Source organism: Leptonotus elevatus, chromosome 6 (assembly GCF_054856555.1).
Source record: "Leptonotus elevatus isolate MCC_2025b chromosome 6, RoL_Lele_1.0, whole genome shotgun sequence".
Classification (NCBI taxonomy): Eukaryota; Metazoa; Chordata; class Actinopteri; order Syngnathiformes; family Syngnathidae; genus Leptonotus; species Leptonotus elevatus.
The window spans coordinates 17,019,292-17,038,812 of record NC_141244.1 but is presented as its reverse complement, the minus strand read 5'-3'; the positions used below and the strand labels follow the sequence as shown (position 1 = coordinate 17,038,812).

Genomic DNA, 19,521 nt, shown 5'->3' with positions numbered 1-19,521 from the left:
ATCTCACATTAATGACTGAAAAATAGACCTACCCTATGTTATTTCTGGCAAAAAACAACACATTTGACACAATGGATTTTTAGAACCAACATCAACCTCTTAATAAACCCATAGATGGGGAATATTTTGCTTGCTTTTCCAAGGACTCTAAACTGTCCAGTCGTGTGAACGTGAGTATATAATGTGCGTGACCTGTGATGGGTTGGTGACCAGTCCCAGGGCGTACCCCACCTATCGCCCAAATCATAGAAAATGAAATAAGAAGAAAAGCACAGTGTATAAAATTTATTTACAAAACACTTTAATCTAGAAAAATACATTTACAAGAAAAATATCTACACATCGGGGAACAGGTATGTAAAAAAATTTAAAAAATGAATTGCAAATACAGCAACATAAAAACCTCCCACAAACTACAGTTTAACAACACGGCCATTATGAATGATCATATCAAAAATCTGTCATCCACCAGGGTTTTATTGACGAGGTTTTTCCTTCCAAAAGAATTACGAATCCTTTCAAATATCTGTTAGGAATGAACAAATGTTCTATTACAATCAAGTATTAGTGTTACAGTGTACTTTACTGTACTGCGTATGCACAAAATACGAACCATTTGTTCTAGGTATGTAAGGACGGCAGCAAGTACGAAATTCTGAGAAGCGAGGTCAACCACGCAGAAGAACAGCGTGTCAAAAATCAGCAGCGTGCCCTCATTTCCATAAAAGAGCACATCACCGAAGGAGTGACCTTCATCTGCAGTGACAAACAGACATGATCTATGCACGCATGCATCACCAAGTACAGACGTACATCGTGTTCAAACAGAAAGATGATACCATTATAAAAGATGCTCTTATCATTCGGTTCAAGGAATTCCATGCCCATGACCCTTTCCAGTGCCAGTTTGTCCCTCACAATGTAATCCATGTCAGGGTGGGCCTGAGGAGAAGAAAACAGAGTGACTATAGAACACAACAACTTACAATAGGAATAGAACAGAATGGAGCAAACAATAATATTTAAAGCCTTATGTGGCTGGCTAACATGATCTACAACTGATCCCAGGAAGTGGTTCATGGTTTGGTAGGCCCGGATGTTTTGGTCTGACTGGGTGAACGAGGCCGCGTCCATGAGCCTTGACGGTCCATGTCGCTGCAAATGAATGAAAAAGTCAAACATTAAAATATGAATATTGACCTTGGCAGCATTCTGAGTGGAAACAGGCACAAACCCTGGTGAAGGAGTCCCGGATCCTGTCGTAATGCGAGCGCAACCGGTTGGAAAGGGCCACTTGGAAAGTCTGCATGTCCGTGTTGGGGAGAAGACCTCTTTGGCCACACAGTGACTCCTTCACATGGGAAATATTGCACGTAATACTGATGCAAATTGAACAAAAATGGTAAAAATGATAATACAGTCTGTAAGTGGACATACGGCTTCTCTCCTCAGGTTGTTGTTCATTTCCTCCATGTTTGTATCAGCGTGGCCATGCACAGAGCGCCCATGGATGTAGTAGCCAAAACAGCGCTGGGGTAAGAGCAGCACGGAAATCTGCAAATACAAAACACACTTATGGGAAACTTAACAGACAGATAAGTGACAACAGTTAAAACAAAACAAAACATTTGTGCTCAATCCAGGGTCACATCTGATTTTTTAATTAAACCCTTGGGCCCTTATTCATAGATGAGGTAAAAAGAAAAAGATACAGTGGTGCCTTGAGATATGAGTTTAATTCATTCCATGACCATGCTCATAACTCAAATGACCTTTCCCTATTGAAATGTATTGTTTTTTCTTTTTAAAATTTTTTTAATTAATTGAATGAAAATTTGGCTGTATACTTGCCTACGCCTGATTTAGTCTTGAACTAACCTAACGTGCATGATGCTAGAAAGGTGAAATGGAGAAAACATGCAGACTCAATAGGCCACCGTGATGCCCAGTAAAAATACAGTAAATAACTCACATTACTGATGGAGCAGAGATCCACAAACTGGCGGATTTTGTCTTCCACAAAATGCTCATAAAACACAGTGAAGAAAATGACCTGTTTGGATAAATGATGACGTTTAATAAGGGTTAGTACCGCATGAATAGTCAATCAAGAGTGAAAAAGTGAAAAGTCACCTGCAGAATTCCAATGCAGAGCCAAAGTGTTGCCGCCAGACCATAGCGCATAGTAAGGCTGTATGAAGGTGTGTACACCTCTGGGGGGCGCTGCAGAATTGGCCAGGGGTCCCTCAGGGCTAAGTTTGAGAAACCCAACACCTACACAAATGTCAATTTAAAAAACCAAACCAAAACAAATCAAATGTGTCGAGCAAGAAGCACCTCAAGGAAGAAGAGCACAGCCATGATCTGAAAGGTTGGCCTAATCTTGCGGATGGTCTGGATCTCGTTCCACTCGTTGGCCACAAAGTAGGTCCTCCAGATACTGACAGGAGAGGGGTCACGTTTCTGCTGACCATTGGCTGAAACACCGGCACAAAGAATAAACATATATGAAACTGAAACACTACCAGCAAATGAAAAGCATTATTAGTGGCTTCTATTTATTTAAACACCTGGCACATTCCTGCTTGCTTTACTGCGTGGCCTTTCCCAGTCAATGAAGAAGACGTCCACAGACAACTGCACAATCAGCTTGTGGAGGAACTGCACTGTCTGGATGGAGCATTAAAAAAATACATGATATGCAGAAGTAGGACGCCCTCTAGCGTTCAAAACGAGTGATGCTCATTTGGCACGTGATTCACCTTGAGAGCAAAGGCACAACTGATGTAGGTCACAAATTGCTCCTCTTGATGAGGGAGTGGTAATAACACTGAGGCATGTTGTTGGGCCTAAAAACATTTTTTTTTTATGATAATAAAAGTTACATAAAAAGAGAATGCACATCTTTGGTTGGCCGAAATGAAGTGCACCTTGTAAAAAATGAGCCAGTAAAGTCCAGTTCCCACAGTGACGGCAAGGAAAACATTGGCTAGATCTCCGGCGTAAAAGAAGAAAAACATCAGCATGGTCTGAAATCAAAAGGAAGTGAATTTTCAAGATTGACATCCACATTGTAAAGTCCTCATTTATGCTTTGTAAGATGCTTTACCCTCAAGTCGACAACAGGTGAGGCGATCCTCCTCTTCCAGCTGACTGTTTTGAGCACTGACAAGAGCACAGCCAGGCCAGCCAACACACCAAGAGCTGTCTGTGGCCACACACAAATGTATCAGGGCCATGTGGGAAATGGTTAAAAAATGCCTTTTGGTTTCACACTCACATCCGTCTTCAGGCGAGCCTCGTTCTGATCCATCTCATATTCCACAGCAAAGCTCATCTGCAGCAGGAGAGAGCGGTATAAATAGTGAAAGCTTGTAAACTGTCAGTCAGTCTGCATCATAGGGAATGCAGTACCTCACCAGCGCCAGCAGGTAGTGCTGTTTTGCTCTTATGTGGCATTTACTACACTGTATTTTTTATTTATGAAAAAAAAAACATGAAACAAAACAAAACAAAAATTCCATTCACATGTAAACTGACTAATGATTGTATAATGATTGAGTAACAAAATGGACACGTTATGACTCCAACCATTCACTAATATTGTAATGACTGACAAACAGTGAATATAAAAAGTCTAAACACAACTGTTTTTATAATACCCAAAAATCTGACCATGATACATCATATTTTCAATAAACAACTAACATAATGTGGTTGCATAAGTGTGCACACCCACCTATGGCTGAGTGAAGGGAATTATGAACAGTTACAAAAAATATTTAGTGGTGGTACAAACCCATCAGACTTTTACTGGAAAGCAAAAAAAAAAAAGGCAGGAAAAGCCTACGAGAACATCTGGAATTTATTCGGGTTTAATCATACATTTTAAATGGGTTAAGGTGTATGTTGTTTTCCATTTAACATGAGTTTTGAATATACAGTAAATAGTTAATTATGAACACAGCCACACCCCCAGTTTTAAAAGGGTGTGAACACTTCTGCAACCAATCCAGATTATATCTATCTTGAAAACTTTTTTTTCTTTATTCAATTGAGTTGTAGAGGTTTAGGTTACAATAATGGCTGAAAATATTTTCTGTTGTAAAAAAATAATCTCTTGGTCTAATTTTTTTATATGACAAATTCTGGCTTTGTAAAAGGGGTGTGTAGACTTTTTTATCCCATTGCATAGACCAGGGGTCTACAACCTGCGGCTCTGGAGCCACATGTAGCTCTTTAGGCCCTCTCCTGTGGCTTCCTGTGGATCTCTTAAAAATGTTTTTTAGTAGAAATTAATACTTTTCTTTCGATATTTATTAATTAATTTTTTAGATAAAATATTATATGAATTAACAATTTAGATTTAACAAAAATGAGTAATAAAATATTCAAAAAAGTCCAAATTTGTATATAAGACAGATGAAAGGTAAAATAAAGTTACCATGTAATGTACACAAAATTGCAACCCAAAAAAGTCAGAAAATTATTTTTTAAAAAGGAAGACGTGAAAACGTTCAAAACGTAACAATAAAATGTCCAAAAACAAAAAAAGAAATCCCATATGTGCAAAAAATGCCCGAAATTTTACAGAAAGGCAGAAAAGTCAATTTTTTTTAATGAAAAACAGTCTGAAAAAAATTATAATCCCAAAACAGAAGACGAAAAGGTAGAAAAAAATGAATCTCCAAGTATTGGATGCTGCATATTTTCTTTTATGGTGTCGCTCTAATTAGTTCTTGGGCCCTCAGTACATTAGGCTAACACAAAAGCAGTTCATCCAAATGTTCAAAGGTTTTGCGGCTCCAGACAGATTTTCTGTTATTTATTTGGCCTAAAATGACTTTTTTGACAGGAAAAGTTGCTGAGTCCCGTTATAGGCCGACTAATGTTTGCATGAAAACTGAGTGTCATAACATGTTCGACCAATCACTGGGCTGCGTTTATTGACTTACCAAAATTTGTGTCAGCACTGAGTGACACGATCAAGCAACAAGTCTCTCAATGCAAAAAAGTAAGCAAAAGAAGCGACTCACAGACACCGTTTGTGTGTTGACATCAGTGACCAATACATCTTTGTACTCCACAGTCATCAGTGGTGGGAACACCTGACCCTGTTGTGTGCCTGGAACCAACTGGAACCTGCAGACATTTGCACGTCAACATCAACACAAACATTTATTTCCACCGTGTCTTCAACATGAGTGAATCCGCACCTGATTTTCACAAAGTTTGCAACACGGATGACTTTAGGAAGCACGCTTGCGCTTTTCTCTCTGCCGCTCAGCACGTCCACAAGAAACATACGCCGGGACAGGTACCAGTTTGTCAAGCTTTCTGTGCCCGGAGAGCAAAATATAAGACATGCGACACAATCATACACAAGCGCATAAATCTTACCTCGGTTAATGAACTTTCCATTAAATTGTTGGTTAAGGACCAATGTGGGCAAGGGAAGAAGTTTTCTGCCCTCTTCTCCACCGAGGTCCAGAAACACATCGTAAAATAACGGCTCGGGATGATCACGCAGCAGGTCTGCGACGGAAAGATCACACTACAAACACACACGTGAACCAAGTAGTAGGCAAAAACAACTGGACTGTTAAGGAAACAGCCGTTAACTTACACTTTCTTGGTAAGCGGTGCCAAAACTGAATGCTGATGCCCGTTTGATGGGTGTTTCTGGACAAGTCTGAACCAGAGGGGCATCATTAGACCAGGCGCTCTCAAACTTTTATAGTAAGTAGTTCATAAAATTACAGGTACCAGTTATGAGTGATAGATTTGTGTTGAGGTAAAAAAAATAATAATCTGCCACTAGGTGGCATTAGTGTTTCATGTTGGACGTTGGTGATAGGAACAGTATATTTTTCTTTTCAAATTCAGAGCAATTGGTATTTGGAACATGAAGCAACTTGTGTACTCCAGAATGCTAAATTGTTTATTCATTGTAAATTACAATGACTCCTTTACACAACGTTGTACGTAAAATAAAAGATAAACAAAAAATAGTATTTGAATTTTTAATGCCTCTCGACATCGTATTTCATTATTTAATAATTTATTCTAAAATCCATTTAATGACCTTTAATGCTTTTTAATGACTTGCAGAAACACTGATTAAAATACAGTATTGTTCTACTTCAGCTCAACTCTTACCTGGAGATTGGCTCCTCCGATATTTTCCCATCGAAGGAACTCGCCTCTGACGTTATAAACAGCAGCAAGCAACTTCACGTCCGTGTTCTGTCAAACAAACAGAATGAGCAAATGAAGAGGAATATTTTCTGATTTAATTTCATCGCCTACCTTGTTTCTTCCTCTGAAATTGAAGCCAACTGGGACTGGATCAGTCCGAAGGACCCGGCTCGCCAATCCTGGCTCATCGCCATAGTAAAGCCATGGTAGATTATGTCTCCTGGAAAAAGACAAATTTGAGGTCAGAGCAGTATTAAGATGCGCCTAATAATCGATGTGATTGATTACCAGTAGGAGATGTCTTGAGTGGCGCTAAAAGCGGCCTGTGATCTGAAGACGGAGTTAAAGAGGCCGCAGGCGTCAGCGCTCACGCCGCTGAAGGAGTGCATGTTCATCACGCACATGTTGCCCAGGGCCTGGCACGCCGTCAGGTTGGAGAAGCTCTGTTGACAGAAAATGTGTTAACATTCAGCGTAAAGATCACACAGGGCTGGCTTTACCATTAGAAAAAAAGTGTAGAATTACAAGGCAGGCTGCAGCAGATGAGTAAAGATTTTTGAGGAACCAGGCAGACACGATGCTGAACTTCTGCAAGTGGAGCAAAAGCACAAAAAAAAAGAAAGAGATTTATTTATTTATTTTAGAATCAAGATCATATAAAACAGATGCGATCTACAAAAGACATGTGAGATCTGAAAAGCAGCTCATTTCATCCAGATTTTCTTGACAGAAAATGAGATTTAAAAACAGCAAATCACAAACTGTAGATGTGATGACACACATTAGCTTGTTAGATATGTTAGAAGTTAAATTTTAAATCCTGCCAAATATGGTGGAGATAACTTCTTTGTTTGACATTAAAGCTCATGTAGTAAAAACTAAATCACTGCAGCGGTCCAAACTATGAGGTTTTTTTTTTTTACTAGGAGCACAGTGGCCCCTAGCCTGAAATTTTAGGCCAACACACTGTAAATGAACATGTGAATTAAAATGTCACATTTCCACTTATTCTCACTATATTATTAATAATTGGGCTGAATTGTGAAGCAACAGTAACAAATTTTTTTCAATAATAATCATTTTTAAAAACGGCAAATTTAGTGGCCCCATATGCGCAAGTAGATGAAATTTCTACTTGTACTATCTCAAATTTTAGCACCACAATGCCACCATTTAATAAATTAACGGCAGTCTGGAGCCCTACATTGACAAATATATTGTCATAAATTTAGTCCAAAATGATTACAGTATAAATAACTTTGTTCAAATGCATCATTTTTTTATTATAAAATATTGCCAAAAAATATTGAATTATATTACAGTATTTACTTGTTTTGGAATCATCAGTGTGTGGCATCATGCCTAAATTTAATGGAACCATCCTCGGAAGAATTGTTATCCATCGTTAAGAAATTCACACACACACGCACAACTTCCTTGGCGGAGGTAACAAATATGAGGTAGCAAAGATGATGATACTCACCAACTGAGCAAAATTGACACTTGGATTGACATTAGTGGAAAGGCTGCCTGGTGGGATACACAAGCCTCCTGCCTGGAAAACCACAGTGAAAAAAATAATTCAATGAATAATACGAAATTAACTACATACTGTAAAACATTTCTTTATTGCCAGATGTTCATACATCGTGCGTACAGTAAATCCCATGTGTCTTGGACACCACTTAGTTTTAATAATGCAATAATGACCACATATAATTTACTCAATCGAGGGCAGCACGGTTCAATAATGATTAGCATATCCGCCCCACAGTTATTTTTGGCACGGGGTTCAAATCTCATCTGATCTTGGGCTTTTGTGTATCTTAAGAGGGCTATTAATAGTATAAGGTACGGGTACTAGGTAAAGTAATAGGTACCTCCTTGGCCCTGCTACCCACCACTTTACAAAGGAAATTGGATCAAATTGTCTGTGTTGTTTAAGTGTAAGGATGACATGAGCTCACCAACACGGAGGGAGGATTACACACACAGGAGCTTTTGATGAACGAAGCCTGACATCTCTCGCACCTGAATGACAAAATATACAAGATAATGGTTGGTCACAAGAGAGTGAAAAGGCATCAGGAGAAGTAAAAATTGTAGTTACTTGGTCTTTTGTGCGTTGATTTTCTCTAAGGTATTTAATATTTGTGTGTTATATATTTTGTTTTGCTGAACGCGTTAAAATGCAGATAAAGCGTAAGGTGAGGCAGACAGTACTTTGCCTCACACTTCCACTGCTCCCCTTCTCTTCTCATGCAATGAATTAATCGGTCAGCAGCTGCAGTCCATGCACTCTAACATTCTGAGCCAGTCAAACATGAACGATACAGTATTACAACAAGCCACAAAAAAATTCATAATACCAGACAACCAATCAAAACAGGATCTAGTCAATAAAGGAAATCAGATATCTACTTCAAACGTTATTAATGTCAGGCTGCTAATTTATTGGCAAATATATGACTCTGTTTTGGCTTAAAAAGATGTAAATCTGACTTTAATGTCGGTGCCTGGATGCACGGTGCTTATACCTGTCACCGCTGCTGTTTGGCACTGAGAAAGCGGATCCATTTCCAATACACATCTCACATGTGGCCTCATCCAAAAGGTTTCCACTGACATCCCTCTCCACTGGAACAAACAATCACAACCAGACAAGTCAAAACAACTGCATTACTTTTGACCGGGCGAGATATTTTACTCACCGAGGATATGTTTTGCAGGGCACTGGCACCGGCCCTCATCAGTAGCACTGCCTGGGCAACGAATGCACCCGAAACCATCTCGAGTGACTGCCTGGAATGGAACCAGAAAACTCATTAACTATTTAGACAAATGACACCGTTTTGTGTGCGATAAACATCAAGATAGTTTAATAAACAGCACATACAGGCGTGTCTGGCGGACAGGCCTCACAAGCAATGGACGTCAGGTCAGTCGTGACTGTACGGAATCCACTTTGGCAAATGCAACTCAGGCCTGGAAAATAAGTGATTATTTTAATAACTCAGGTGATGAGCAAGTGATTGTCCTCATGAGAGTTGCAGCTGAGCTGGAGCCCGAGATTCTAACCTGAAATCAGAACTGTGAGGCAGATGTGCTAGCCACTACCCAACCATGCTACTAATCTTATTTATCATACGAAATCAGCCTTACCAACAAGTAGCGTTGAAAACTGAACCTTATGCTCTTACAGCTCTTTGGACATGCATGCTCGTGCTATTTTTTTCCTTACACGGTGACATTATTAATAAAAAAAATTCAGGTATTCAGTTATTTTACATTGCACATAAACATGGAAAGTAAAATGCAGCTTCAAATTGAAAGTTTGTTCGCTCGCATAGTCGTCGTCTAAAGAAAGTGAATAGACTTTCGGGCATTTGCTGTCAGCTATCTTCTCCTCAGCGCCATATAGAAGCATTTGCTGAATTTTAAACAACATTAATAAACCATTTGTATTTAACACGTACCTGCAGCGCTGCGTTTCTGATTTTCACCACAGCTCGCACACGACAAATTGGAGATGTCGAAGAATTCTTTCACACTGCAATCAGAGGGAGCTTGAAAGGGAATTACATACTGCTGGGAGTGAACTGGATTAAAATGCACAAAAAATAACGTGAAAACAAATCTGGAGCTAATAATAAACAGTAGCGTCCCTGTCGCCATGGTGTGCTGGCTCTTTTTCGTTTGTGGGTATTAGCATCGGGCTTTGTGAAGCACTAGCGCCACCTGGCGTCTGGAGTTGCGACAAATCTTGGTGTTTACCAATAATGTGTGTGATTTTTTTAACAGTAATAAAGAAATAGTGGTACACCATTATCTGTAATAACCATCCAATCTAATCAATAACAAACGTTGTATTAGATGGAATGCAAAACATTTGTATAAATTATATTATGTTTGATAGTATACCAAAACAAAAAAGTGTGCTGTGGCAAAAGTTGAGGAGTTGACCGGAACGCTTCAAGTCGGCTGAGAGAAGGTCTCGTTTAGGTTCTCACTGCCCCGGTTTTACTTCAGATAAACCCTTATTGAGTAACCAATTCCATTATTATTGAGTAACCATAAAGATAAAATCTAAACACGCTCTTTTTACAGCGGCTCCTCCTCTAAAGATCGGTTGCACTTGCTAAGACGTAAATAAGTTTAGCTGGTTTTATTAAACCCGCTCGAGCTTGTTATCCTAATCTAAAATAAAACAAAGTAATTTTAAAAGTTCAGGGATTAGCAGTTACCGATGGTAAAGTATAGTTATTAGTTCGTTAAAAGACCTAAGTGGTTGTTAGAAGTATGACTAAAATAGAACTTAGTTAGAAAAAGGTTGAACGTAATAAGCCGAATTGAGATGCATTGCTTGCTTTTACTGTTTACTTAATTTACCTAAAAATAATAGTAAAAGGAGTATTGATACCTCAGCGTATCTGTTACTACACTAATCTACAAAATAATTATAATTATGTTTGAATTAAATTCAATAAATAAGTAACACTTTGCTTATTAGTTAACAAATCTAAAATATAAATAAAATATAAATAAAATCTTATCTTTTGGGAACTCAGATGATATAGAGTTATATCTATCAAAATCGAATAAACTCTGACACTAAGAAAGATGTTAAGTTATGCAAGTAATTCTTAATTCAAGCGCTATAGATTCCTGTATAAATGGGTCGAAATACTTTAACCTAGGTAATCCTAACTCTAGATAGTCTCTCTAATCGCTACTGTTAATAGTCATCCCTCTTAACTATAAACAATAAAATTAATCAAAAGAACATATACCTTTAGCAGCGGAATAATATAAAAATTGGTTGGAATTTTCAAAAGTTTATTACAATTTAATAATAGTACAGGTGATCAAGCGAGTTGGATAAATGACAATCTAGTGCTTAATTCGTGAGGTTCAGAAATAAAAATAAAATAAAATGAAATTACATTTAAAAGCTTCAAAAATAAAAGTAAAATAAATTCAAAATCATAAGAATTAGAAATAAAAATAAAGTTTAATAAAAGCCAAGTTTAAAAATAAATAAAATTAACAATCAAAAGATTCAGTAATAAAAGTAAAATAAAACTCAGAAGGTTAAAAAATAAAAAGTAAAATTCAAAATCAAATTAATCCAAATTAAAAATAAAAATGTCAAACAGCAGTACTCGCAAAGTTGGAAAAGAATAAAAAATTATCTAATTGTATTTGTTAGAAAAAGTGAACCCCAGATTAATGACAGAAATGTTGAAGAACCCTTTTTTAGTAAAAAAAAAAAGTCAAACAGACTTAAGTAGTTTTGGCCCAATAGGAGAAATAGGTTCGAAATAATGACTTTTCCTTACCTATCCTAGATTTACTCCAATCTACTCGTCTAATTTAGAATTTCCAATATAAGGCATAGTTCAGCTATCTTGTCTACACTTAAAAGCAGCCACAAGAAGCAGCCAATATTACCATGCCTTTTCTCGCCGTACGAGTAAGATAAGCCATCTTCCCAAAGGTTGTCGGAAAAGTCCCGAAATTAGCCCGTCTCCTCCTTTTATACCCGATAGTTCGATAAGGAGTTTTTGTCGGAGACCCTCCTAAGGGAGTTAGTATGAGGGTTTCACCCACAGATGGCGCCCTTTTTCCATCTTACGCTTCGCAAAATATTTTTTTAGCTAGCGCAGCTGCAAGCAATCCCGCGCTTTAGTTCAAGCTAACCGGTTACCTCCTTCCTTTCCCATCCTGTGGCGGATGTTAAAACATTCCAATATACGGGGGTCCTTCTCAAGATTTCTCATAGCCGCCAACTTCTAAAGCTAGGCTACATCCAAGTATTCCAACCAAAATATATACAATTCCCGTGCTTTTGTAAGTGCTTATATGTCATCACATCTGATTACAATCATGTTATCACTAACGTACAGACCTTTGGTAATTGGCCTAACCTTAACATAAGGTTTGTTTTTTGTTCTTTTCTGTGCTCTCAAATCAAAAGTTCTCAAGTTGAGCTCTACCAATCTGCACACATACGCTGCTGAGCGACCTCTACGGTCAACTCAGCATCTTGCTTTATCATAACTTCTGCCAAATATTGCCTTCCTGTCGGCCTCGCTGTGTCACTCCCTGCCTGTCAACTCAAAACAACTTCCCTCCTGGGTCTCGCTGACCTCTCAAGGCCACTCAATGCGGCGCCTTTCCTTTCCTTTCTAAGCAGATAGGCGTCAAATATGCATAATTTCAATACTAAAGCTCGATTATCATTCTTATTATATAAATTAATTCATACAACATATATTATATTAACAAATTTAAAGTAGGGGTTAAATCTACCCTAGGCATGGCGATCTATAAGCAAATCAAGCAAATCTAGTTATTGATTTCGAGGCTCCCAATTAAAGTCTTGTAGATCTTTAGAACCATGACGTTAATTTAATTAAAGCTAATCTTCAACCCACATCCTTCTTACATCACCATCCCCCCATAACATGATTCATGATAACATCCACTTGTGACACGCCCACCTTTCAAGCCACAATACTTGGTCACATAATCATTAGGGGTGTGCCAAAAAAATCGATTCTCATAAGAATCACGATTCTCATTTAGTACGATTCAGAATCGATTTTAAATGTCCCAAAATCTATTTTATTTAAATTATTTTATACTGTCTTGCCTTTTTCTGTGTGTGTTTATTTGGAGCGCTGTTCATGTTGTACCCGATTTAGCCACTTAGGGGCAGTGTGGTTCCACGCGGTCTAACACACCGCGAGTAGCGCGCTAATTAGCATTAGCGAGTCAGACTGGAGTAGATCATTATGATTCCTTGCACATCTATAGATTGAAGCAAAAATCATTGTAAATCAAATCATTTTGAATCAAAAATCGTTCTTAATCGAATATTGATTCTGAATCGAATCGTACACCCCAAAAAAATCAGAATCGAATCGTGAGACATTAAAAGATTCCCACCCCTAATAATCATGCATGTTACACAACAGACCAAATGCAAAACATTTGTATATATTCCCTTATGTTTGATAGTATACATTAAACAAAAAAAAGTGTGTGTGAATATAAAACATTATGAACAACATTGACATTTTGAAGGCTCTCCCTGCCTTCCACGGAAATTACATCAGAAATCGCTCATCCACCTGAGTCTTGTAGGCAAGGTTCTTCCTCCCGAAATAAATGCGAATCTTTCGGAACATCTGTTAGAAAGTCATCGATTTCAACATCAGTGCCCTTCACACATTCCATGCATTCAATACTAACCAATTGCTGGACGTATGTAAGCAGTCCCGCGAGTACAAAGTTCTGACATGCAAAGTCAACCACACAGAAGAACAACGTGTCGAATATCAGCAGTGTGCTCTCGTGTCCGTGAAAAAGCACATCGCTGAAACTGTGGCCTTCATCTGTGGGGACAAAGAAAATAAAAGTGAAGCACGCATCGGCAAGAACATCTGCTGTGTTCACACCACAAATCGATACCATTATAAAAAATGCTCTTGTCCATTGGTTCAAGGAATTCCATGCCCATGACACTCTCCAATGCCAGTTTATCTTTGACATAGTAGTCCATGTCAGGGTGGACCTGGAGTGACAAAAATATCATGAGGCGAACAAAGAGGCATCATTGAACAGAAAACAATAAGATCTATATTAGTGCGACACGAACATGATCTATGACTGATCCAAGGAAGTGGTTCATAGTGTGATAGGCCCGAATTTTTTGCTCCCACTCATTGGCTGAGTCAGGGTTGCTGACCCCTCCTGCTCTGTATCTCTGGACATAAACATAGTGAGGAATTACACTTAAAAAAATATTATTATTATTTTTTTACAACATTCACAGGGGAGTCAGGTACAAACCCCGGTAAAGGACTCTCGTATTCTGTCATACTGAGAGCGCAGCCGTGTGGAAAGAGCCACCTGGAAAGTCTGCAGGTCTGTGCTGGGAAGAAGACCTCTTTGGCCACACAGTGACTCCTTCGCAGGGCAAAACATAACACAGAAATGGACTTTTTATATTTGTTAAGATTTGCAGTAATAAATGACGTGGTCCAATGATTATTTTGGTTTGAGCTAATGGTCAATGTTCCACTTAGATTTGTTTCATTTTCTGTGATTCTAAGCTTGATTGGGAAGATTAGGCCAGTTCGAACCACAGTTATTATTATAGTTTGGGAATTTTGCATTTTAGTTTTTAAATTTAATTAGTTTTAATTAGTTTTCAAGGTGGTTCTGTTAGTTTTTATTAGTTTTAGTTATTTCATAAATGCTTGGTTTTAGTTTAGTTTTATTTAGTTTCAGTATTAGTTTTTTTATGCGCAATATTAAAAAAAAACACCATGCGAGCAACATCATTTGAAGTTTTTTTTTTATCGGCTGCTGCTAGATGACGTCACTTTTGAGTGACACATTTTCAAATGTCCTTATTCCGGTTAATCTGAAAATAAATCTACTAAAAATCACATTTAAAACCATCCCTAAAGGCTCATGCATTAAATTTATTACCAAAGACTAAAACAAATGATTTTTTTGCTATAATTATAGTTAGTTTTGTAGTTTATTTAAAAAAATATTTTTTTTAAAGCATTTTCGTTAAAATTTTTTTTTTAATTTTAGTTTTATTTTTTTCATTTTAGTTAACTAAAATAACCTTGGTTCGGACAAATAGCCTACTGAAAACAGTGGCTATTGGAGACTTCTTTTTTTTTAAATTAAATCTTACATTTGTTCTATAGAAAACCCTGACACAGTTGCTAAGTGGACATACCGCTTCTCTCCTCAAATTGTTGTTCATTTCCTGCATGTTTGTGTCAGCATGACCATGCACAGAGCGTCCGTGGATATAGTACCCGAAACATCGGCGAGGCAAGAGTAGCACGGAAATCTGTAAGGACACTTCAGAAAGTATCAACAACAAAAAAAAATTCAAAATACAGACTGCGGAATTCCAACTCACGTTGCTGATAGAGCAGAGATCCACAAACTGACGGATTTTGTCAACCACGCAAACCTCGTAAAAGACTGTGAAAATGATCTGAGTGGACATAGACGCACGCATCTCAACTCACACGTTCACGAAACACAAAATACTTTTCAGAAGGCCGAATCAAAGCTGCACGATTTCGCTCGCAAAACGGGAACTCAAACTAAAAACCTGCAGAAGCCCAATGCAGAGCCAGAGCGTTGACGCCAGTCCGTAGCGCAGAATTGCGCTGTACGGGGGGGTGTCCACCTGTGAGAACAACTCGGAAGGTGGCTCCTTGAGTGCAAATTTCGAGAAACCCAACACCTGAGCGGTGTCATGAAAGTATGAGAACGAGCAAAAGCGTAAATGAAAAAGCGTGTGTGGCGGGCGAAGTACTTCAAGGAAGAAGAGCACAGCCATGATCTGAAAAGTGGGTCTGGTCTTGCGGATGGTCTGGATCTTGTTCCACTCATTGGCCACAAAGTAGGTCCTCCAAATGCTGACAGGTAAATAATCGTGTTTCTGCTGCCCAGTGGCTGGCAAAAGCAGAGCATGCAGTGATTACACTGTACGAAAAAAAGAATATTAGCAACAAATACGAAAGAACACCTGTCACTGTCCGGCTCGCTGTGGTTCGAGGCCTCTCCCAGTCAATGAAAAAAATATCCACGGTTAACTGCACTATCAGCTTGTGGAGGAACTGCACTGCCTGGAAGAACACAAGTTCACTCGGTCAAAAGTCTTTAACAAAGCTCAGTTTCAACCATTGGAGAGGTTTAGCATTAAGGATATTCGACCTTCAGGTGGAATTTCCAGACGGACCTAAAATGCACTAGAAGGTAGCATCAACTTAATTTGATCTTACCTATCGTTATCTTTAACAAACTTTTTGTTTTTATTTTGCGTCCATGTTTAGTGTGGTACACACCATGTCACCAAACAGCACAGTGCCTACTTGTCACATTATTTCAAATCTTTTCTAAGGGTAGCATCATTTTTGTCCAGGAGGGTCTTATGAATTTATTTTGTAAAATAAGGATGTTGAACCACAATTCAAATGCAATGTCTAAAGACGTTTAACTCATTCACTGCCATTGACAGCAATAGATGTCTGTTTTTAATTCATTTGAACTATTTCTATTAGTTTAACACTTTTTTTTCCATTTTTGTTGACAAGAGTATGAAAGCCTAGAATTTTTTTTGTACATTTAGAACAGATATAAAATTTGTGATTAATCGTGAGTTAACTAGAGAAGTCATGCTATTAATTACGATTATAAGTTGTAATCGCCTGTCGCCCCCTAATTTTTACTAATATTTTCTTTTAAATTTTTTTCTTTTAATTTAAATTATTATTATTATTTTTTTTTTAAGAAAATATTATTACAACTTATAATCGTAATTAATCGCATGACTTCACTAGCTAACTCACGATTAATCACAAATGTTATATCTGTTCTAATCTAGGTTTTCATACTCTTGTTAACAAAAGTGGGAAAAAATGTTAAACTAATAGAAATAGTTCAAATTAATTTATGACGTCTATAACTGTCAATGGCAGTGAATGAGTTAATTAAAAACATTTTTTTTTTTACCTTTGCCAGATTATTTCTGTGACCACTATGGGTTTGTAATAAATAGTGTTAGATTTTTCAGTTGACTCACCTTGAGTGCAAAAGCACAAATGATGTACGTCACAAAATGTTTTTCCTGATGGGGCAGTGGCATTTCTTTCAACACTTGCTCTTGGGCCTACAAATAGGAGAGATAACAAATCTCAAATTAAAAACAAGATTGTCTATCCATCCAGTTTCTGCATTGCTTGTTCTTAACTCATTCACTGCCATTGACGGCTACAGACGTTAAAAATTTATTTGAACTATTTCTATTAGTTTAACATTTTTTCCACTTTTGTTAACAAGAGTATGAAAACCTCGAAAAAATATTATACATTTAGAACAGATATAAAATTTGTGATTAATCATGAGTTAACTATTGAAGTCATGCAATTAATTACAAATTTTAAAAAATTAATTCCCTGACGCGATTTAAAAAAAAAGAGAGAAAAGATTATTAAAAATTAGGGGTGTCAGGCGATAATTATTTTTTAATCCTAATTAATCGCATGACTTTACTAGTTAACTCACGATTAATCACAAATTTTATATCTGTTCTAAATGTACAATAAACAAAATTATAGGTTTTCATACTCTTGTTAACAAAAGTGGGAAAAAAAATGTTAAACTGATAGAAATAGTTCAAATGAATTTTTGACGTCTATAGCCGTCAATGGCAGTGAATGAAATGAGTTAAACACAAAATTCCTTATTTTACTAATATTTTTAGTTTATTATTCTCAATAAACCAACTAACCAATTATTTACTCAGATAAACGAACAAAATGAAGCCAACCTTGCAAACCATAAGCCAGTAGAATCCAGTAGCGAGCGTAACAAGGACGAAAACATTGGCCAGATCTCCAGCATAGAACAACAGAAATGTCAAGAAAATCTAGTCAGAATGACAAAGGATGAAAAAACAATAAAGTTTCACATTTAAAAAAAAAGGTTATTAGTGCTGTTGTACAAGCTTTACCCTCAAGTCGATGGCCACTGAGGCGGCCCTCCTCCTCCAGCTGACTGTCTTCAGCAGCGACAAAAACATCACCAGACCAGCCAACACACCCAGAGCAGTCTGTGAAAGGCAGACCTTTTATTTGCAGATTTTGACGCTGTTCACTGTTCGCTCCCACGACAGCTCTTGTTCCTTTGAATGATACATACTCGTAGAAAAAATATATTCCAGTTTGCACTCGTAAAACGTATTATGTTAGGCCAGTTTTTCTACTCACGTCGATAATGTGGGCCTTGTACGTGACCACATCCTTCACTGCGATCTTCTGAAAGGGATAAAACATGAAGCTCAAAGTCAAACTGCACTTTCAAAGATCGCAATATGCAACACTGACTCACAGAATCAAACGGAGTGCTGGCATTCGGGTTGGATGGCACATCCATCTCGTACTGAAACAATGTCTACTATTTAATCCAAAAAACAGTAAACAACCTGCACGGTATTGCAAAAAATCATGATGGGCTTCAAAGGCACGCATATTAAAGTTACACTACATCATACAGTAACAACATGGCGCTGTGATGATTCGCATACTGTAAACAGATCCGCAATGAATGTTACAGTTACAAGGACATGGATATGAGTGTCATCTGCTTAGCAGTTGAAGGAAATACTGTTTTCTTGAGATGGAACCCAGTGGCAGCGAATGCAATGAAAACAGCAGGGGCCCCAAGATTGAACCCTGTGGAACGCCATATGACAGTGGGGTGGAGTGGGACTCACCACTTTGAACCCCTTTAGAGCACTACCACTAATGCCCACTGGGTGCTGCAAACGAGCCAACAGAATAATGTGGTCCATATATCGAAGTAAAAAGCAGGTTTATTTTTGTTTTTTTGTTTTTTAAACGTATTTATTGTGTGTGATTGTATAAGATAAAAAAGACAGCTCTGTTTATGTAACAGAAAAAAATGACATCATTGATTCAGAGCTGGACTGGCACAAAAAAATCGGCCCTGGCATTTTGACTTAAGCCCTCTGGCCCGGCCCGGCCCGGCCCGGCCCGGCCTGTCTCCTGACCACCCCTGCATAACACATACAGAAGTTCTGCCACTGATATTGACTGATGTTGGTTCACTTTGCTGTCTTTGATTGCTGGACTAGTCAGACTAAATCGTGGGTCACTCAAAAAGCACTGCATCTGCCCCAAAGGTCGCAGGCCCACCAGGCATCTGCCCTGTACACCAGATGGCCAGTCCAGGCCTGACTTGATTGATGGAAATTGTTATTATGAATAGCAAGTTAGGTCACAAGGCTGTTGTTTGTGACAGAAATTAAGAGCAATTTATGTCACAAAGCTTTATAGTTCATCTGATGAGATGGGAAAAAAATGATGCCACAAGGTTTGCTGTAATAACATGTCAGGATAAAAAAAAAATTATCAAAATGTTTCGTTAGAACAACTAAGGAAGAACCTTTGTGATGCCGTTTGGTCATCGGTGTATATATGTCATATGTCAAGCCAACGCTATAGTGAGGAATGTTCGCACATGTGGAGACGTTCCCAAGCTAACTAGTACCAATCACCAAGTCAACTGAAAGAGCACGTCATATGCAGGGAAAGGGACCAAAGGACCCAAACGACCACATTCCGGCCACAATTCATCACAAAGAGATTAGATGATTCGTCCTTCCGCTGTTTGCAGCAAGAAATTGCGCCACCTCCTTGGCTAACAGAAGGTCAAAAGTGTGAGGCGTTATGTCAAAAATGACATACATTGTTTGTT

General features: G+C 38.0%; 2 protein-coding genes across 9 annotated transcripts in view; both read right to left on the bottom strand.

Moving 5' to 3' along the window:
- Positions 1-295: 295 nt before the first annotated feature.
- On the bottom strand, positions 296-9,885 carry tmem67 (transmembrane protein 67). Of its 4 annotated transcripts, none has more exons than XM_086078159.1 (28): positions 9,675-9,885; positions 9,095-9,183; positions 8,910-9,000; positions 8,736-8,835; positions 8,166-8,229; positions 7,682-7,753; positions 6,724-6,786; positions 6,487-6,641; positions 6,310-6,418; positions 6,160-6,246; positions 5,627-5,692; positions 5,401-5,554; positions 5,217-5,337; positions 5,037-5,142; positions 3,281-3,337; positions 3,110-3,208; positions 2,931-3,029; positions 2,763-2,849; positions 2,571-2,670; positions 2,338-2,477; positions 2,134-2,274; positions 1,973-2,053; positions 1,438-1,554; positions 1,235-1,351; positions 1,048-1,155; positions 840-942; positions 614-756; positions 296-526 (listed from the first exon to the last, which is right to left on the bottom strand). In XM_086078159.1, the coding sequence occupies exons 1-28, from the start codon at positions 9,871-9,873 to the stop codon at positions 446-448; spliced, it is 2,949 nt and encodes a 982-aa protein (XP_085934285.1). In that variant the 5' UTR covers positions 9,874-9,885; the 3' UTR covers positions 296-445. The 4 variants fall into 4 exon arrangements, with proteins under 4 accessions (XP_085934285.1, XP_085934284.1, XP_085934283.1 ...); XM_086078158.1 differs by having other exon boundaries at positions 2,338-2,490; positions 2,572-2,670; XM_086078157.1 differs by having other exon boundaries at positions 840-1,155.
- A 1,132-nt stretch (positions 9,886-11,017) lies between these two features.
- The window catches only part of LOC147172319 (meckelin-like), a 22,363-nt gene continuing 13,859 nt past the window's right edge, over positions 11,018-19,521 (bottom strand). For 2 of the 5 annotated variants that reach the window (XM_086077337.1, XM_086077336.1), the window contains 12 exons: positions 18,012-18,059; positions 17,756-17,854; positions 17,573-17,671; positions 16,826-16,912; positions 15,770-15,869; positions 15,350-15,696; positions 14,963-15,229; positions 14,056-14,172; positions 13,862-13,969; positions 13,675-13,777; positions 13,456-13,598; positions 11,018-13,391 (listed from right to left, as the gene is read on the bottom strand). In XM_086077337.1, coding sequence (XP_085933463.1) covers positions 13,311-13,391; positions 13,456-13,598; positions 13,675-13,777; positions 13,862-13,969; positions 14,056-14,172; positions 14,963-15,229; positions 15,350-15,696; positions 15,770-15,869; positions 16,826-16,912; positions 17,573-17,671; positions 17,756-17,854; positions 18,012-18,059 — 1,599 coding nt within the window. In that variant the 3' untranslated portion in view covers positions 11,018-13,310. Of the gene's footprint in view, positions 13,392-13,455; positions 13,599-13,674; positions 13,778-13,861; positions 13,970-14,055; positions 14,173-14,962; positions 15,230-15,349; positions 15,697-15,769; positions 15,870-16,825; positions 16,913-17,572; positions 17,672-17,755; positions 17,927-18,011; positions 18,060-18,132; positions 18,422-19,521 lie in introns of those variants that run through there. The other 3 variants (XM_086077339.1, XM_086077338.1, XM_086077340.1) reach the window with 3 other exon arrangements.

What these genes read in the sequence shown, in the direction of transcription:
- tmem67 (XM_086078156.1), bottom strand. Translation starts at nt 9,873, where the DNA reads ATGGCGACAGGGACGCTACTGTTTATTATTAGCTCCAGATTTGTTTTC. An exon ending in GCACCGCTTACCAAGAAAGT is followed by an intron (nt 5,555 to 5,626) that starts GTAAGTTAACGG and finishes GTGTGTTTGTAG; the next exon opens with TGTGATCTTTCCGTCGCAGA. An exon ending in ACAACCTGAGGAGAGAAGCC is followed by an intron (nt 1,352 to 1,437) that starts GTATGTCCACTT and finishes TCCCATGTGAAG; the next exon opens with GAGTCACTGTGTGGCCAAAG.